Below are 21,089 nucleotides of genomic sequence, written 5' to 3'. Positions count from 1 at the left end.
ACCACTGGGATTATAGGCATGTGCACCCAGCTTTACACATTTTTAAGCTGAGTGTGGTGGAACACACCTATAATCCCAGCTACTCTGGAGGCTAACACAGAAGAATTACAAGTTCAGGTCAGTCCAGGCAATTTAGTGAGACCCTGCCTCAAAAATAAAAAACAAGAGCCATATGCTTGCCTGTAATCGTAGCTCAAGAGGCTGAGATAGGAGGATCTTGAGTTCAAAGCTAGCCTTAGCAATTTAGCAAGGTCCTAAAGCAACTCAGTGAGACCCTGTATCTAAATAAAATACAAAAAAGGGCTGTGGATGTGACTCAGTGGTTAAGCACCTCTGAGTTCAACCTCTAGTACCAAAAAAAAATAAAATAAATAAAAAATAAAGAGCTAAGGATAAAATTCAATGGTAAGTGTCCCTGGATTCAATCTCCAGCACCACACACACAACACACATAAAACCCAAAACAACTTTTTTTTTTTTAAATAAAGTTTAGGGGTGTGCATGTAGCTCAGTGGTAGAGTGCTTGCCAGCATGCACAAGGCCCTGGGTCCAATCCCCAGCACCACAAAATGAATGCGCAGCTGGCTGACTGACCAAATGAATGAATGAAAAGTTGGGAGCTAGGGATGTAGCTCAGTGGTGGAGAACTTGCATAGCATGAGAAAGACACTGGGTTCAATCCCCAGTACCACACACACATAGAAAAATGTTTTTTTTTAATTGAAATTTTAAAACAGAAGATGCAGTATACACCATGCAATCATTTCAGAAACAAATGCATACATGTTTATATATAGATATCTAAATTATATGTGTAAGAATTCAAGAAAATGGAGTCAGGGTTCCTTCCAAAGGTTACATATTCAATAAATAATTTTTTTAATTAAAAAAATAAATCTAACCAAGAAGTTTCTTGGGTTTGATATCACAGAAGTAATTACCTACTGTCTCTCCCAGAATGAAGACACAGTAGGCCTGGTGTGTGTTACCTCACTCAGTCACCAGGCTTCAAGCTAACATAGCATTGAGCATACTGGGGCAAATGCCAGCATGTGATGAAAAATAAGGAGAATGTTTCAACTTTTCGAAGGTTTTGTGAGGATTAATGAATGTAAAAAGTTAAACAGTATTGCTGCACACAGTAAGCATTCCAAAAATAGGAACCATTATCAAGTTTCTGTCAACTTTATTTTTAATGCTCATTCTAAACACAAAATACTTTCCATAAAGAACCACATTGGAATATGTGGGAATAAATGTTTCCTTGCCACTTGAAGATTCTGTTATCACTATTTTTATTTTATCAAAGTAATAAAGTATACGTTTTAAAAAGTCAGATACTCCAAAGAAACATATAATAAAAAATGAAAATCTCTGGTCCCAACCAGGAAAATCCTATAAATTACTTTCAAGAGATAGCCGTGCTAGGATCTGTTTCTTCAGGCATCTAGGGTCATTTTTCTAAATGATGGGTTTATATTGCAATTGTTTGGTTTCTTGTTTTAAGACATTATATCTCAACTTCCAATTAAATCACTATTCCCCCAGGCTGGAGCTATGGCTCAGCGGTAGCGCACTTGCCTGGCATGTGTGAGGCACTGGGTTCGATTCTCAGCACCACATATAAAGAAATAAATAAAGGTCTGACAACTTAAAAAAAAAAAAATATATATATATATATATATATAAAAATCACTACTCCCACTTACCCTTTCTTTTTTCTTAGAATATGATTTTTTACTTAATCATTAACTTACTGCTTATATCACTTTGTCACATATATTCCACCTCACTTCTATGCAAAGTCATAAAACTACAGTTTGCTGGAGGAGGTTCAGGTTGGAGGGGTGTTCCCCAGGCTGATCTTGAACTCCTAGGCTCAAGAGATCCTCCTACCTCAGCCTCCTGAGCAGCTCCAACTACAGGAACATGCCACTGCACCTGGCTATGCACAATCTTTTATCTCTTAATAATTAAAAGTTTAAGATAATTTTAAGTTTACATAGTACTGCAAGAAATAATAGAGGGAGGTCTATTGTGCCTTTTCATCCATTCATCCTGGTGGTGACTTCTTACAGAAGTACACCAAAAAAAGTACATAGGAAACAGACAATGACATTAAAGATTCAAAACACCCATCACCTTAAGGTCCCCTCCTGTTACCTTTTCTTGGGGGTTACTAGGGATTGAAACCAGGGCACTTTACCACTAGGCTAAGTCTCAGCCCTTTTTATTTTGAGAAAGGATTTCACTAAGTTGCTGAGGGTCTTGCTAAATTGCTGAGGCGGGTTCTGAACTTGCAATCCTCCTACCTCACTCAGCCTCACTAGTTGCTGAAATTACAGGGGTACACTCCTGACACCAGTCTTTTTTTTTTTTTTTTTAGACAAGGTCTCACTAAAATTGCTAAGGCTGGCTTCAAACTTGTGATCCTCCTGACTCAGCCTCCTGAGTCTCTGGGATTATGGATGTATGCCACCATGCCCAGTTCCCTCCTACTACCTTTTGATAGGCTTAACTATTTCCCCCATCTGTACCACAGCAAATCCTACTGTGTTCTCCATATCAGTAACTGCATTGTTTTAAGAATGTTATATAAAGGGAATCATTTGTGGGATGGCTTGTTCCACTTAGCAGTAACTTTGACAATCCACCCAGGTTATTATATGTATTACCAGTTCATCCCTTTTTAGTGCTGAGAAGTCTTGCATGGTATGAAGAAACCTCAACTTGTTTTACCATTTACCTACCAAAGGACACTCGGGTTGTTTCCAGTTTAGGGCTATTATAAATAAAACTGCTTTGAATATGCATACACAGGTTTTCATGTGAACACAAATTTTCACTTCCCTAGAATAAAGTGCCTAGGAGCACAATTGCAAGATCATATAGTAGTTGCATGGTGAGTTTTTAAGAAACTATCAAACCGTTCTCCAGAGCAGCAGCACCATTTTACATTCTACCAGCAGTGTGCAAAGACCCAGCTCCTTGCATGCTCACCAGCACTGGATGTTGCCACTATTTCTTTACTTTAGGTATTCTGTTAGGTATATAGTGATAACTATTGTGGTTTTAATTTGCCTTTCCCTGATGGCTAGTGGTGTTGAGCATCTTCTCATGTATTTATATTGTCACCTATATATCCCCTTTAGTGAAATGTCTCGTCTCTTGCCCAAATTCTACTTGTATTGTTTGCTTTTTCTCCTGTTGAGAGTTTTGAGAGTTCTTTATATTTTCTAGATACTAACCCTCCATCACATATGTGGTTTGCAAATACTTCCTCTCCATCTGCAGAGTGTCTTTTCTTTCTTTCTTTCTTTTTAATACTTTATTTTATTATTTTATGCAGTGCTAAGGATCAAACCCAGGGCTTCGCACATGCTAGGCAAGCGCTCAACCGCTGAGCCACAACCCCAGTCCTGTATTGTGTCTTTTCATCCTCTTTTGCAGAGAAAAATTTTTATACTTTGGTGAAGTCTAGCTTATCAGTTTTTCCTTTTATTGATTATGTTTTTGGTGTCACATCTAAGACCTCTTTGCCTAGCCCTACATCATGAAGACTTTCTGAGATTTTTCCCAGAAGTTTTACATTTAAGCCCATGATCTATTTTGAATTAATTTTTGTATTAAGTGAAGTTTAGGATGAGATTCACTATTAGCCTATGGCATCCAATTTTCTATCCAATTTACTGAACAGGTTCTGCACCTCTGACAACAATCAGCATGTAGGTCTGCTCCTAGGTTCACAATTTTATAGCAATCTGATACTTTTTGAGATCTAATTCTCCTTATTTCATATTTCCACATTTGTTTTAGCTAATTCTACTTCTTTTTCCTTCCCATATAGATCAGAATATCTTATTTGTATCTACAAAAAATATCTTGCTGGGATTTTGACAAAAATTGTATAATTCACTTCTAATAGTTTATAAAGTTGTTTGAATTACCTACTTCAGGGCTCAGTATATAGTTCAGTTGCAGAGCACTTTTCTAGTGTGTGTGAGGCCCTAAGTCTGATTCCCAGTACCACAAAAAGAAAAAAAATAATATTGATTACATATTGGGTACCCTGTGGTAGTTTGATTTTCAAAGCATTGGTCCATTTATATGAATTTGGGGAGAACTGACATGTTAACATACCAGTCTACAAACATGTCTCTTCATTTAGGCCTCTGATTTATTTCAAATTTCTCCACTAAATTTAGTGCTTCTCTGATCTTTTTAGTTTTTAGCATACAAATGCTATCCATGTTTTGTAAGATTTATACTTAAGTGTTTCATTATTTTAAGCAGTTGTAAATGATTCTGTATTTTTAGTTTGGTGTCTATACATTCATTGCTCACATACATAATTTTGTTTTCTTGAGTTTTTATCAAGAATGGGTGTTGGATTTTGTCAATTTCTGCACTGACCGATAAGATGAATTACATTTTCAAATACAAAGCCAATCTTGCAACCTTCGAATAAACCCCACTTGATTATGGTATATAATTTTTTTTTTACATATGCTGAATTCAATTAGTTAATATTTTGCTTAGAAGTTTTGTGGCTATATATCTTTTGTTCTGTTTTTGTCCGATTTTGGTATCAGACAATACTACCCTCCCAGAATGAGTGAGAAAGTGTCCCTCCCTTCCATTTCTCTAGAAGAGACTGTAGAACTGGTGTTAATTCTTCAAATGGTTGGTAGAAATCTCCAGTGAAACCATCAGAGACTGAAGACTTCTTTTATAAAAAAAAAAGTTGGAAAATTAGATATTGAATTTCTTTAATAATTACAAAACATTTCCAATTATTTATTTCAGAGGATGTGCAGTAGTTTGCACATTTCAAGGAATTGGTCCGTCCCGTCTTTTGATCTACTGTTTCTGCAGTAGAGTTGCTTGTTGTATTCTTTCCTTATCCTTTTGATTCTGCAGGGTCTCTGGGCCCTTGAAGAATGCTGGGCCACTTTCTCCTGGTCCTCATGTTTCTGACGAGTAATCTGCTGTTTTAACTGCTCTCTAAGTTTGTCTTTTGCCAATTGGAGCTGCTTTAGCCATTATATCTGTTATGGTTTGGATGTAAGGTATCCCCTGAGAAAGTCCAGTGTCAATGCAAAAATCGTCAGAGGTAGAGTTATTGGATTGAGAGCTGTAATCTAACCAGTCCATCCTGGTGTGAATGACTTGATGGTAACTGTGAGCAGGTAGAATACGGCTGGAGGAGATAGATCACTAGGAACATATCCTGAAAGGGTGCATCTTCTCTGTGTCCACGTCCTTGCTTCCTGACCTTGCTGTGAGCTGAGCAGTGTTCCTCTGCTGGGCCCTTCCGCTATGATGTGCTGCCTTACCTTGGGTCCTAAGCAATGAGGTTAGTCATCTATAGACTAAGACCTCTGAAACCATGAGCCCCAAATAAACTTTCCCTCCTCTAAATTATTCTTGTCTGGTATTTTGGTCACAATGATGCAAAAGCTGTCTAAAACATTATCTTTGAAAAGTTCTTCATCCCTGCCCTTTATCCTCTCTCCAGAATTCCAGTGACACATCTCTTAGAAATCTGCTCTGGTCCCCAGAGGAGGAGGAAATAACACCTTTCTATCATTAGGCAGAGTGGAATGTCACATTCTCTGCCTGGCCTCCCTGGGTGGAGGGAGATGCTCTTCTTAGAGCTGGGCCTGGTGGCAGTTCTGGCTTCCCATGTGGCCCTCAATGATACTTCCCTGGCTGGGGGAGTGACTGCCTCCCACATGATTTCCACTGACACCCAGCACCATTCAAGGTTCTTTAAGAAGTTGTTACTGCTCAGCAGAGATAAAGTTCCCTGTTCCCTGCTTGGCCAGCTCTGGGGGACAAGGTGGCCCCTACTTGGCCTTTGCTGGTGGAATAGAGGTTAGGGACACAGTTGTTTCTATCACGTTTGGCTGGAGCTAAGCAGTACTTCTCTGAACATGCTGCCTTGTGAGGCTGCCCTTTTCCTGGTCCTCTGGCAGAGGGGAGCAGATTCTACCCTTGCTGGTGTTTCAGGTTGCCAGCTTCTTAACACTCATGGTCAGTATGGGGCTGCTCAGCTTCCCCATTTAGCTTCTTTCCATGAATCCTCTAATGGAAAAGATCTGGTTACAGGCATTCTAGATGCTTGATAGAGAAAGGGGCTGGGAATTCTCACCATCCATAGCAGGCTTTGACCTGGGTCTCTCCCACCCTCCATTGTGCCAGATATCTGCAGGTCCAAAGTCCCATCTCCCAGTGGGGAAGGGAGAAGCTAATCCCCTGGCTGGGCCAGGTGAAGGCAGGAATCCCTCTCACAGGCATCCAGACAGGCCCCTTCTAAGCACCTGGATTCTTTCTTCTGTGGGTGCTCAGGTCCAGCAGCATAACTTCTGACCCCAAAATCTCACCTCATTAGCTTCCTTCTCTTATTTATGGGCCCCCTCAACCTGTTGTCTCCTTCTCTTGCTCTCCGACCTTGTGGCTTAATACCTTTTTATTCATTTACTTTCATGTTAGGGGACATCACATGGCTTAGAAACAGTCTGTTGAGCACAGGCCTTTGAGACACAGTGATGGGCTCAAGCACATGATTAGAGTGCCTTCCCCACCCACCTTTTTTTGCAGTAATGGGGATTAACCCCCGGGCCTCCAGCATGCTAGACTATCCCTAGCCCCTTCCCCTCTTTTTAAATTTTGAGGCAGGATCTCACTAAATTGCCCATTTGGGCCTCAAACGTGCAATCCTCCTGCCTCAGCCTCATGAGTAGCTGGGATTACAGGTATATGCCATCATGTCCAGCACTCAATCAAATAACTCTTGTCATCTGCAAACTAGAGGAGATGTGGAATTTCTCCCAGCTCTTCAACCCTCTTCTGGTGGAGCAGGTCAAGCTGCCCATATGGCTGGGCCTTCAAGAGAGAGGACATATCATACTACTGCATAAAAAAACAAACTTTGGTCAGGGACAAGAATTTGGGTTTTGGGTTTTCTTATTAGACACATCAGCACAGGAAGGGCAGTGAGTGGGGTGTGGGCTAAGGCACTATGTAGAGGTAGACGCCTCATCATCTCAGTGTTTGGCACCGTGTGCCCTGTGGCCCATGGCGACTTACCTTTACCTCCTTCTCAATATAGTCGCTCAGCAGTCTGTCTGGCTCGACGCGCTCGGGTAATGACAGCACCACAGTGTGCAGAGGGCGCCTCTCTGTCACCTTCTCATGGGCTTTCTTATCTCTACTCTTTTCACCTTTTAGGAATACTCGTTTAAATGGCGACACAATTCCAGGCTGCAGGCAGAAATGGCAATGATTGGAGTTCATTATTCACAAATGCTTTGTGTTGTACCTGTGGCTAACAAACAGAAGTAGCCAAAACCATTACCACTATCCCCATGCAAACAGGGGTTGATGATGGCCAGGCTAGTGAGAAAGGACAAAGAATACACAGCCTGAGGGATTGGGCTCCGTGGCCAGCTCACAGGCCCAGGTGGGCCAAGAAGCCACATGGGCTGTGTGGAGGGCTCTGTTCACTACAATACACAGAAGGCGAGTAACCTTGGCTGTTGAGAAGAAGAGACAGAGGGAAGAGTTTCCCCAGAAGACAAAACATACATGGCTCCAACTCCTTCAACTCTGCTGAGCAACTTCATGTCAGAGAACTCTGTGTAGGCAAGTAGGAAGGATGGCCAGGTGTGAGCAACAAGGAACCATCTCAGCAGTCAAGGTGGAGCAGTCTACAGAAGTTCATTTCTTTCATGGTGCTGGGACTGAACCCAGGAGCACTCTACCACCGAATTACATGTCCAGCCCTTTTTTTTTCCCAGATAGGATCTCAGTAAGTTGCTAAGGGTCTCACTAAATTGCTGAGACTGGCCTTGAACTTGTGATCCTCCTATCTCAGTTTCCCAAATTGCCGGGATTATAAGCATGCACAACCACACCCAGCTGAAGCTCATTTTTTAATGGAGCATGTGCTGCTTCTGCAATCCCTTCCCTCTGGCAGGGCCTCCAGGCTTCAGGTGCAGACAACTAGACACCTGATCATGCTGGTTGGTCCCTCACTAAGCAACCTCACACACCCTGTTAGGCACCTCATGAAAGTTCTGAAAAATAATCCTATAATCAAAGTGAATTCAGAGAGAGAGAGTGAAAGAGGATGAAAGCAAACCTAGCCTAAGAAACGCCAGGATAGGGCCTGGCACCTCCTGATCATTGACACCATGAGGAAGCAATCCCAAGTTCTGTTAAGAGATGGCGCTGCAGTCCCTGAACATAAACCCAGAGAAAATAAGACACTGAGTGCTACCTCAGCAGCAAAATGTCACAAATGCAGGCAAGACACCAAGTGACCTTTGCAAGAGACAATGACATCACTGCCTTTTTCTCAGTGTTCTGACAGACATCTTAGCGAGGAGATTCAGCTGGTTCTACGGCTCGCCTACCCAGACGGGGTGACAGTGCTCAGACAGCAGCTGGGTCCACACAGCAGGCCCAGCTTAGACCTTCTCTTATTCCCAAATACAGTAACAAACAAAATATATGAGTTATCAGATACTTTAAAAGCTTTCACTTCTCTCCCCTGCAATATGGGAAATCCAGCCACACACAAAATCCAACACAGAGTGGTGTCACAGAACCTGTGGTCCCAGAGAACACCTTGTCAACTACCAATTTCATAGACAATCACAGCTGAGGGTAGAACTCTGTGATCACTTCCAACAAAGGCAAAATTTTATGGTCCAGCAGCTTCCCACAGTTACCCCCATAGTCAGGCTGGGGTCAGACCCTACCTGGCATGGACCCTCCCACCTCCTGCCAGCACATTCTGCTCTCTAGCATTAGAAGAAAAAAAAAATCAATAAACAAGCAAAGTCCATCCATCCTCACATAATAGGCCCAAAAATCTTCCCTGACTCTGCTACCTTCTGACAGTGGAGACAGCTTTTCCTGTCCCTCACCTTTACTACTGACCCTTCAAATCCATGGCCTTTTGATGTTGGGTTTTATTACATTCATTGAAACAGAAATCAGAAATCCTGTTCAACAAAAATAAAACAATGGGGGCTGGGGTTGTGGCTCAGTGGTAGAGTGCTTGCCTGGCATGCTTGAGGCACTGAGTTCTATCCTTAGCACCACATAAAAATAAAGGTACTGTGTCCACCTAGAACTAAAAAATAATAATTAAGAAAATAAAGATATTGTGTCCACTTAAGACTAAAAAATAAATATTTAAAAATAAATAAATAAATAAAACGATGGGAGAAGAGTTGGCGCTGGAGCTGTCCACTCACTCTGCTATCATGCCTATCCTCACCCCCACCCCAAGGTTTCCTACATCTCAAGGACCCTTTGCTACCAGTAGATAGACAAGTTCCTCAGGCTGGAGGCTTGACCTCCACTCTGGCATGATGGTCTTGGCTGCATAGTTTCCTAAGCAAACTGATTATCTGAACTTTCACCATCTCTAAAATGAGTTTATGATCCTCAGTCTGTGAGCAGACTATGAAATAATTTACAAAATCCACTGAGCACACATCTGATACACTGTGAACAAGCAAAATATATGTCAAGTTATTTTATGACTGTTTTTACTCTTGACAATATATTATAAATTCATCTCACAGGTACAGTGGTACACACCTATCCCAGAGATTTGGGAGACTAAGGCAGAAGGATCACAAGTTTGAGGCCAGCCTAAGCAACTCAGTGAAGCCCTATCTCAAAATTAAAAAATTAAAAGGGCTGGTATGTAGCTTGGTGAAAAAGCATCGCTGTATTCAATGCCCAGTACCATTCAAATATATACCTTCATGCATACATAAATTCATCTCTTCTTCAACATCTATCATTATAAAAATAGTGCCAAAGCCTCAGACTGTCTTCTACACCTCATGACCAGACTAGAAAATAAAACTGGGCCTGGCACCCACCTGAGTGCTTTATCCACTCTCCCCATGGGACAAGACTCTGATGCAGGTTCAGAGCCCTCTGATCCACTAAAATACTTCCTCTCATGTGAGCTATTTTGACCCACTCAGCATCTGCCTCCTTGACCTGGAATAGTCAATTGTTGACCTTGACACCCTTTCTTGACCAGTAGCTCCCCCAGAGGTAGCCCCTTAAAATTTCTTGCTGGCATTGGGGAGAAGGTAGAGTAAGATAACTGAAGGTTCCCAGCGCCGAGACCAGTGGCACATGCCTGTAATCCCAGAGACTTACTGAGGCAGGAGGATTGCAACTTTGAAACCAGCCCTAGCAACTCAGGGAGGCCCTAAGCAACTTAGTGAGACCCTGTCTCAAAATTTATTTATTTATTTTTTAATTAAAAGGGTTCAGAATATAGCTCAGTGGTAAAGCACCCCTGGATTCAATTCCTAGTACCAGAAAAAGAAAGAAGGTCCCCACAGCAGGTAACAGCTGGGGCTGGATGATGTGTGTACAGAGCTCCATTTTCTTTGCTCTGTACTGTTTTCACCTTTGAAATATTTATATTTGAAAAGAATGAATATGATTGCTGCCTCTCACTGTTTATACGTAAACTGGAACAAGATATAAAAGCATATAAAGTTAAAAGAACCAATATCCTTAGAAGACAACCCTCTCTAAGACAAATAACAGAACAGATGGAAAAGGGTTCTGGAAAAGTTGGCAGGATGCTAGTTCTGAGCTGCCATATTCACACTCTACAACAGCTGCCCCTGGGGTACCTTTCAGGCTTTTCTCTTCAGACCCTTCACAAGCTTGTACTTTGAGCCTCAGGAGGAGTTTTGATAAGTGGTGAGTGGGAGCAGGTGGCATTTGGACCAGGCAGTCTCAATGTGGGGTTCTCAAGGGAGAAGGGTGAGAAACAGTCACCTGTGATTTATCAAATCAGATTTTTACTGAGGGTAAACTGTAAGCTGGATATGACCCCCCACATTTGGTGATGTAATTTTAGCAATGCAAAAATCATGTTTCATCAGCCCCACCAAAAACAACTGTGATTTCCTCACTGACACCATCCTCGGTGACCAGATGGCACATGAATTACTCTTCACATGTGTTACACTTAATCACTAGTTTCTCCTTCTAGTTCTTATGATGTACATAGCCTAGCCCTGAGGTTTACAGATATACAAAGGCTTGTGGCCCATAAACCTGTGTCTCTATATAGAGTTCATGGTCTCACACTGGCCAGTGGAAAATAGGTATCCCTAAAACATTTCCTCCTGTGACCCCACAGAATTCCCTCCTCTCAGTAGCTTACCACAGCTGAGCACTGGCTCCAGCAGGCAGGCAGTTCAGCTTGGTGGGCCTGTCCTCCAGAAGCTGCCTGCTATCAAACTCACTACTAATCCACACATGGGAACAAGAGGAACCCATTCTAAGATCAAGACTTGCTAAGATAGCCCTCTAACCAAGAAGCCCTCACCACACCTTACAGGTTCTCAAACCACGGGCAACTTATACTGTTATCATAAAAGTAATATACAGTTCATAAAATTAGAATCTACATAAAGAATTAATCTACACTAGGAAGGACCCCAGGGCCCTGTCCTGCAGTCCCAACACTAAAGAAAGACCCTCTGCAATTAGGCAGTGATACAACCATTGGGAGCATCTTTCAGAACCCCTGTAGGACAAGAAAACCATGTACAACCCCTGTAGATACCCTCTATGGATGCCCCCATGAATGACTTACTGCCCAGGGGTCTGTTCTTCCCTAGTTGAGCCCAGCTCTGTCACCACTGCCCCTGGCACTTTCATCTCTGCCCCAGAGCCTACACAGGACTGGAGAACAATAAATGCTGGTGGTGACCCTTCATTTAGTGTTTATACCAGGCTAGGCAACCAGGGAGGCACCACAGATGGAAGAGGGATAGTTCCTACCCTCAAGGGTATCACAGTTAGGCAGGAGAAATATTACCAAAACAGAGTAACAGAATTTAAATCCATGACAAAAATAGCCAGTAAATGCTGAAGACACACAGCAGGCCCCAAATATGTGCCATAATGCTAAACCACCCTGTTTTTGTGTTTTACTGGATAGATGAGTCTTCCTAGATTGTGGACTGTTGAAACTATTTAGTAATGAAACACACCAAGCACATCTGCCACAACTTCACTGTCTTTAGCACAGAATGAAGGGTAGCTGCTGCTCTGGTGGAAGAGAATTAGCACTTTTGCATTGGCCCAGTTCTCTCTCAGCCATGGGGAACCAGCAAGAGGAACAAGAAGCACTGTAAGGGAGTACTCTGCTATTTCAGCAACAAAACAGAACAAGACGGCCTCTCAGATTTTTTAACTAAAGCTGCTTTTGAACATGAAAATTGTGGTTAAAAATTAAACTGATAAATAATTTAGAATATTCTGATGTACAGAATCAAGATTCCAATAACCTATCATGGGTTCCCCCACCCTTTTTTTTTTTTTTTGGTACAAGGGATTGAACCAGGGGCACTTTACCAGTGAGCCACATCCCCCAGGCCTTTTTTAATTTTGTATTTTGAGACAGGGACAGGGCCCTGCTAAGTTGCTAAAGGCCTCGCTAAATTCTGAGGCTGGCCTCAAACTTTCAATCTTCCTTCCTCAGCCTCCAAAGTCACTGGGATTACATTCACCTTCTCACTGAAATGTTCTACAGATCCAAAGTTTAAAAAGTCTAGCAACCATCAACCTTCATTCAACAAGTGTTTTATTGAGTGTGCATGTTCATCACCACCAAAATGATCTATCATCTTTGACCTCAAGAAATCAAAAGACCCAACTGGCCCCCAGAAGAGCAGGGGGTTGAGTGAGTGTCTCTTCCATGAGTGGAGTCCCAACACAGGATGACACTATTGGCCTAAGTCTTTTCTGAAGAAACGGAGGCTATAGGGTTGAAAGGGCCGCCAGAGCCCAAGGTACAGAACAGGGAGGAGTGAACCTAGCTCTGAGTTTCTGTGCAGCATCGTATAGACATCCATGTGGAATATACACTACCTCAGATAACTATGTGGAACTTTCTAGGCTCACTCTGAAAAGGCCCCAGATCCTTGCAATATTGTACTATTTGCCATGTTAAACTTAAAACAGCTCTTAAAGTTGGAAATCTTGGAGCTGGGGAATACTCTACTACTCAGTGGTAGAGTATTTTCCTGGTAAGTGCAAGACCCTGTTTTTGATCCCCAGCAACACACACAAAGTTGGAAACCCAAAGTATATTTCTTAGTTTAAATGTTCTACAGATTCCAAACTAGGGCTGGGATTGTGGCTCGGCGGTAGAGCGCTCGCCTAGCACATGCGAGGCCCTTGGTTCTATCCTCAGCACCACATAAAAATAAATAAGTAAAATTTTAAAAAATAATAAAAATAAAAACCAAAACTAAAACTCCCTCTGGCCTGTATAGAACATTACATAATGAACATGCTCTCTCATGATGCCCAGGGTTGGATTCTGAGCAAGGCCGGCCTGTGTCCACTATGGGTCTTGAGTTTCATCAAGTAAGAAGATCAATCTAATGGTCCACTTGGGTGAACAGATTCTGAAGGACTGAGGTTACCACACAATTTCTCAGATATTAACTTCTAAATCAGAGTATCTGTTTATTCATGTACAATAAGAAATATATCCTGTAAAAGAACCAGCAAAAGCCAGGTGTGATGTCACACATCAGTAATCTCAGTGACTCCACAGGCTGAGGCAAGAAAATTACAAGTTCTGGGCTAGCCTCAGCAATTTAGCAAGGCACTAAGCAACTCAGCAAGACCCTGACTCAAAATAAAAAATAAAAGGGGCTGGAGATGTGGCTCAGTCGTAGAGCACCCCTGGGTTCAATCCCCTGTAATGAATGAACGAAAGAATTAGCATACCTAGACTTATGGGACAGTAGCCTCTGCTCTGGGAACAAAGTAAACAGTACAGCCATACATGCTACTTGCATCCCCAGTACAAAACATAAGCTCAGCAAGTAATTCTGGGAAAAGTGCTAACAAATATAAGAAGGAAGAAAGTAAGAAAACCAAGATGCATGGGGTACCTCATACATTTTCACATGTGTATCTGATTTAATCCTCACAATAAACTATAAGATAGGTCTTACCTTGCTAATAAAACAAGACTGACTCTGAACAAAGACACTTATTATTAAAATAAAAGACCCAGCATCTGCTAGAGTCCAACCTTAAGCAGAGTCTCACGACGATTTGCCACACACCAGACACTGCTATTAACAGTGAAGGAGCCATCATTCCTTTCCCCAGAATGCCCCCAGTCTAAGAGGCAGACAAATTCCAACTACCCAGTAATGACCAGGCCTGGAAAGGATGAGGGAGAGTGACTAGAAGAGGCACCAACCTCAGTGTGTAGGGTCAGAAAACTGCTCAGGGTACCCCTGCTTCAACAGAAACCAGAAGCACAATTATGTCCGGCTGAACATTGAGAGGCTATGTCCTTATACATCCAAGCCTGCACTTCTCATACATCATACACTGCCCTAGGTCTATGTGTATTGGAGGCTATGACAAATTTTCTTTTGCAAACTCTGTAACAGAGAGCTCCCTCTGCCAATCCTGCCCTGCAAAACTGCCTATCTAAACTGGAAACAACTCCCAGCACTCACTGTAGTGCCCCTAGATAGGTTCAATTTCTTTTAAGAAAATTGAGTAGTCTGATGCCTGATGGAAAAAGGACCTTTCCCTGGTACTACACATATCTAATAATGAGCACAACATTGCCTGTATGTGTCCCCATCTCAGGACTTGGCCAAGTTTAGAGAATCAGATCTCTGCCCACTGCTGCCAGTTTGCTCTGGTGGCAAATGCATACGCACCTTAATGCCCATAGGATGCCATAGCCAATGGACTGAAATCCACACTAGTACACAACTATGGTCCCACTGTGGGCCTATGGACAAAATTCCAGGCACGAGTCTCTCCAGGTTTGGATGCTATCAATTTCTTGACCTTTTTCCTTTACCATTGTCCAACTCAGATCTTGGGACTCAACTGACTACAAATCCACAGGAAAATTACTTTTCCCTCAAAGACAGAAAAACCATGGCCTCATTCCTGAGTAAAAATGAATGAGTGTAACAACCTCTACTCTCCAGTTGGATGGGATGGCTCCTCATTTCCAGACACACACACTGTTGACTGCCCTCCAACCAAAGAAGCTGATAAATGAACCCTCCACCCCAATGTCCCAGAGTAGAGGTCAGAGGACAGGACATCCTGAACAAGCCCTGAGAAATGGCATAAATGCCACCCACAAGGGCCCCACACAATTGTTCTAGGCGGCTCCTTCCACACTGGATTTGAACCTACCTCATTCTCCATGGAATACCCCGTTGGAGACTCAGTTTGAGGAGCAATTTCTTTGGAGGAATTCTGGTTCCTCACCTTCTGGTGCATTCTCTACTCTCTCTTGAACTTGTTGAAAAATATGGTCAGATGTTAGCCCTCCCTCTGAAAAAAAACATGAGCAAGCAGGAAGACCAGAAACCACAGCTTCCTTCTGCAAAGCCCACTGCACTTGTTTACAGTTTTTAAAAAGCTTAAAAAGCGGGCAGCATCCAGAATGTTGATAAAATTCAAGAGGGCTGCATGAACAAAAAGACACAAAATGAACAAATAAATATTTTCCCACTACTCACAGCACGCAAATCCCACAAGCAGCACCCCCTGCATTTCTGTAGGATCCCATGCAGTCAACTAAGGGATGCTATTTTGGACGTCTGACCTTTCAGAAGTTCTGATGCTAAAGTTAAAAATCAGAGAGAAAACACTGCTAGGCTTGCATGCTGTTGGTGAAAACCCAGGGCCCTAAACTCATGGAAGGGTAGAGACATGGACAAGGCTGTCTCAGACATGCTTTTTTTCACCACTTGCTCTAAGGCAAGCAAGACCTTTCTGGGGAAAGGTGCATTTCCAAGTGGGGCTTGGGCAAGGCACATGTGGCTAGAAGGCTGCCTGCAAATGCCTCTACCTGCCTCCAGGATTAGCAAGTTGAGTCACCAATCTGAAACTAAGTAGTGTGTGTCCACCAGCAACTTTGCCTTCAGTTCTTTAAATTTCCTAATATAGAAAAGGAGAAGTTGGACTTATTGGTGCTGAGGTTCCTTATGGAATATTTCAGAATGACTTGCAAATAGAAAAACTACTTAATTAATCTTCTGGTTAATTAGAGTGACTACAGATAACTCACAGATCAACATGTAAACCAAATAATTAAAATACAGATGCTCCTCCCACATCACAAATTGAAAATACCATAAGCTGAAAATGCATTTAATACACCTATCCTGATAAACATCCTAGCTTAGCCTAGCCTACCTTAAACGTGCTTAGAACATTCAAATCAGCCAAGCAAAGTGGCTCACACCTAAAATTCCAACTACACAGGAGGCTGAAGCAGGAGGATCTCCATTTCCTCTACTTAGATAGACACTGTCTCAAAAATAAAATTTTAAAAAGTCTGGGGATGTAGCTCAGGAGTAAATCATTAGCCTAACATGTGTGAGGCCCTGGATTCAGTCTTTACACATCAAAAAACACAACACTTGGGCTGGGGTTGTGACTCAGTGGCAGAGTGTTTGCCTCACATGTGTGAAGCATTGGGTTCAATTCTCAGCACCGCATATAAATAAATAAATAAACTAAAAAAAATTTAAAAAAAAACAGAACACTTAACTCAGCCTAGAATAGGAAAAATTATCTAATACAAAACCTATTTTATATACTACAGGGACACAGCCACATCAATGTTTATAGCAGCACAATTCACAACAGCTAAACTGTGGAACCAACCTATATACCCTTCAGTAGATGAATGGATAAAGAAAATGTGGTATATATACCCAATGGAATATTACTCAGCAATAAAAGAGAATAAAATCATGGCATTCACAAGTAAATGGATGCAGCTGGAGAATATAATGCTAAGTGAAGTTAGCCAATCCCAAAAAACCAAATGCTGAATGTTTTCTCTGATATAAGGAGGCTGATTCATAGTGGGGTTGGGAGGGGGAGCATGGGAGGGTTAGACGAACTCTAGATAGGGAAAAGGAATGGGAGAAGAAGGGAGAGGGCACAGGGGTAGGAAAGATGGAGGAATGAGATGGACATTATTACCCTAAGTACATGTATAAGGACACAAATGGTGTGAATACACTTTATATACAACCAAAGATTTGAAAAATTGTGCTCTATATGTGTAATATGAATTGCAATGCATTCTGCTATCATATATAACAAATTAGAATTTTTTAAAAACCCTATTTTATAATAAAGTGGTGAACATCTCATCCTAGGCAAATAGTCCCACCGCTGACCTACATCTCCAGCTCCCTTCATCTAATTTTTAATAACTATCCTTTTCTTTTTAATTTTAAATTTCTAATTATATAAAACCGTCACAAGGTTTCAAAGTAAAAGTACATACAAATATGCACTCGGGCTGGGGTTGTGGCTCAGTGGTAAAGCGCTTGCCTAGCATGTATGAGGCACTAGGTTCGATCCTCAGCACTACATAAAAATAAATAAAATAAAGGTTTTTTTTAAAAAAAGAATGTTTTAAAAAAATATGCATTCACAGATTTTCTCTTCCATCCCTATTCCTTTTCTATACCCTCTCAATATTAACCATTTTAATTAGTATCTATTTATCTTTTCATCATTTCCTTTTGGTCCTATAAGTAAATATGTATATTACATATATATGCATTCAAGTTTTCTTTTTTATGCAAAACATAGTCTAATAATAACATACCCATATCAACAGAGATTTTCCTCATTCTTTTTCTATCTGCATAATACACAATTCAATCAGTTTCCATGGTTATGGAGGTTGAAAAGTCCCATCACCTGCCATTTGCAAGTTGGAGATCCAGGAAAGCTGGTAGTATAATTTAGTCTACACCCAAAAGCCTTAAGAAACCAGTTGTCTGGGCTGGGGTTGTGGCTCAGCGGTAGAGCGCTCGCCTAGCACAGGCGAGGCCCTGGGTTTGATCCTCAGCACAACATATAAATAAATAAAATAAAGATATTGTACCCAGCTACAACTAAAAAAATATTTAAAAAAAAAAAAAGAAAGAAAGAAAGAAACCAGTTGTCATGTCCTCAGAGGCTATCACGTGTCTGCCTTTTTTATCCCCATTCCTTCCTTCCCCACCTTTTTTTTTTTTAATCTCCCCCTGCTGGGAGTTGAACCCAGGGCTTTGCACAAGCTAGGCAACACTCTACCACTGAGCTACATCCCCAACCCAATGGCTCAACCTTCCCTTCCCTCCCACTTCCCTTTTCCCTTCCTTTCCTTCCTCTCACGTAATTTATTGAATACTATACTGAAAGTAAAAAACAGAATGGTTATACAGGTACAACTGTGCACCATTATAAAGTAAAAAACTCATTGAGTCAAACCACTGTAGTTAGGGACCATCAGTACAATTTTATTATACTAAATCAAAGTGCTGGCTTTCAACAGTGTTTTACTTATAAAAACAGCAAGTTCACATGGTTCAACTTTTTTAACATGTAACAATAAAGTTTATTATTTCTTGGTTCCAAAAAGACTGGTTGCCTCAGAATAACTCTGTTCTTCAGTTACTATCACATATCACATATGCCACAAATGTAGAAAGCAGTGTAAAATGGGAAAAATAGTCCTAAAGTGAGATTTGTAAGAATAGATACATGGTATTAACTCCCTGTCACTTTACCTTTTTTTTTTTTTAATACCTTTATTTTATTTATTTATTTTTACGTGGTGCTGAGAATCGTACCCAGCACCTTGTACATGCTAGGCAAGCATTCTACCACTGAGCCACAACCCCAGCCCCATCACTTTTATCTTTTTAAAACCCAGAGTAGAGTCACAGGATCAGGTTCCTCCTTTCTAAAAGCTGCTTCTACAGAGTAGAACCAGGTGACCTGAACCCAGGCAAGAAAGGAAACCCAGACACTACTAGGCCCAGTAATCCCACCCCACTGTGGCTACTACAGGGGGCCCCTCCCGGAGAAACAGATACAACTAAAAAGGAAATACATGCTGAGAGCATTCCTTCACTAATAGACATCATCCATCTTTCACAGACACAAATGATTTCCATGATCATCATAAAAGAGAAAGGCCAAAGAGTGAATAGGGAGAGACAGGACAGGGAAAGACATCTGAGAAGAAACCGCATCCATAAAACAAGAATAGGCCAGCTAAAAAAAGAAAGAACAAGTTATCTTAGAAATTACAAATATAATGGCAAAATAAAAAGTTAATTAGAATAATAAAATGGGTGTAACTAATTGGCTAACCCATTAGTGATGAATTTGAGAAGGAGTTCTAACTTTGAACCTTAATTAAGCAAAATGTTAGGACCCCAAAAGAATTCCTGGGGCTGGGGCTTAGCGGTAGCACACTTGCCTGGCCTGTACTATAACTTTATCACAACAAATTATACTTAATTTTATTATATTCTAAATTCAATAAAAACTTTGTGGAAATTTGTTGCCTTAAATCTAAGTACCTAACTTAATGACACTGATTTTGCCTCATGGCCCAAAAAGCCTAAAATATTTTCTCTCTGACTTTTTAAACAAGTTTTACCAATCCTATCCTAGAACATAAAGCAAAAATATAAAAAAAATTGCAAGTATGAGAAAAAGTAAGGAACACAGAAGAGTTGAGTCAAGAGTAAGTCTAGCATTCATCCAGGGGGAAAACAAGAGCAAAGACAAAACAAGAATACAAATGTCAGAAGAAACCAATGAGGAACCATTCTGTGGACAGAAAAAGCCCAATAAGAGGTAGGTTAATGTAAAAGACAAATCCTAGATACTTAGACTAGTTCTCAGAAAATTATAGAACATCAAGATGCAGATGTAGCTCAGTGACAGAGCTGGTATCTGCAAGGCCCTAGGTTCAATCCCCAGCACACCAATGGAGAAAAAAGCCTACAGAATTAAGAGAACTTGGTGGTTGGGCTGGGGATGTGGCTCAAGCGGTAGCGCGCTCGCCTGGCATGCGTGCGGCCGGGTTCGATCCTCAGCACCACATACAAACAAGGATGTTGTTTGTGTCCACCAAAAACTAAAAAATAAATAATAAAAAAATTCTTTCTCTCTTTAAAAAAAAAGAGAGAGAGAGAGAGAACTTGGTGGCCGCAGTGGAGCTTGCCTATAATCCCAGCAGCTTGGGAGGCTGAGCCCTTAAACAACTCAGTGAGACCCTGTCTCTAAATAAAATACAAAAAAAGGGCTGGGGATGTGGCTCAGTGGTTAAGTGCCCTAGGTTCAATCCTGGTATTAAAAAAAAATAAAAATAAAAATAAGAGATCTCAAAGTTTCCAGTAAGAAAAATGAAAAGATTACCTATAATGGAAGAATACTTCAGCATTAGATGGGTCATGGTAGAAGGAAATGTGGTAATTCCCTTAAAATTCTGAGGGGAAATTACAGTTATATACTATATAATTATTTCAATCAATGACAGACCATATATGGGAAAGTGGTCCCAGGAGATTATATAACCTAGTGACATCTAGCCATCTTAGTTTGTGTAAGTACAACACTCTATGATGGTCACACAATAAAATCACTTCACAACACATTTCTCAGAATAATTCCCATTGTTAAGTGATGCATGACTTAAACTCAGAATTTTTTTTTTTTTTTCCCAGTACAGGGCATTGAATCCAGAGCCTCACACATGTCAAAAAAGCACCCTTGGGGCTGGGCCTGGGGCTCAGCGATAGCACACTTGCCTGGCCTGTGTGAGGCACTGGGTTTGATTCTCAGCACCATGTATGAATAAATAAAATAAAGGTCTATCAAAAACTACAAAAAGGGCTGGGGATGTGGCTCAAGTGGTAGCACGCTCGTCTGGCATGCGTGCGGCCCGGGTTCGATCCTCAGCACCACATACCAACAAAGATGTTGTGTCTGCCAATAACTAAAAAAATAAATAAATAAATAAGTATGTTTAAAAAAAAAAAAAAAACTACAAAAAATAAAAAGCAGTCTTTAATACTGAGCAACACCCCTAACTATAGAAATTTAATGTAAAGGTAATGTGTCATCCAAGTTGAATACAAAATAGTTATTTTCCCACCTGCTTTGGGATCTTAACACCCTAAAAACTTAAAAAAAAATACACTATGGGC

The 21,089-nt window shown here is 41.1% G+C and overlaps 1 protein-coding gene across 10 annotated transcripts in view; it reads right to left on the bottom strand.

Annotated features, from left to right (window-relative positions):
* Ccm2 (CCM2 scaffold protein) overlaps positions 1 to 21,089 on the bottom strand; it is a 63,563-nt gene that overhangs the window by 26,741 nt on the left and 15,733 nt on the right. For 4 of the 10 annotated variants that reach the window (XM_048786565.1, XM_048786567.1, XM_015490289.2 and 1 more), the window contains exon 2: positions 7,093 to 7,266. The exons of 3 other annotated variants lie outside the window; for them this stretch is intronic. In XM_048786565.1, coding sequence (XP_048642522.1) covers positions 7,093 to 7,266 — 174 coding nt within the window. Of the gene's footprint in view, positions 1 to 7,092; positions 7,267 to 15,261; positions 15,537 to 21,089 lie in introns of all 10 variants that reach the window. 3 more of the 10 variants (XM_048786566.1, XM_015490288.2, XM_048786569.1) reach the window with 3 other exon arrangements.

This window comes from Marmota marmota, unplaced genomic scaffold, assembly GCF_001458135.2.
Source record: "Marmota marmota marmota unplaced genomic scaffold, marMar, whole genome shotgun sequence".
Taxonomy (NCBI): Eukaryota; Metazoa; Chordata; class Mammalia; order Rodentia; family Sciuridae; genus Marmota; species Marmota marmota.
Note: the sequence above shows the minus strand (reverse complement) of the source record. Positions and strands in the feature narration are given on the sequence as shown.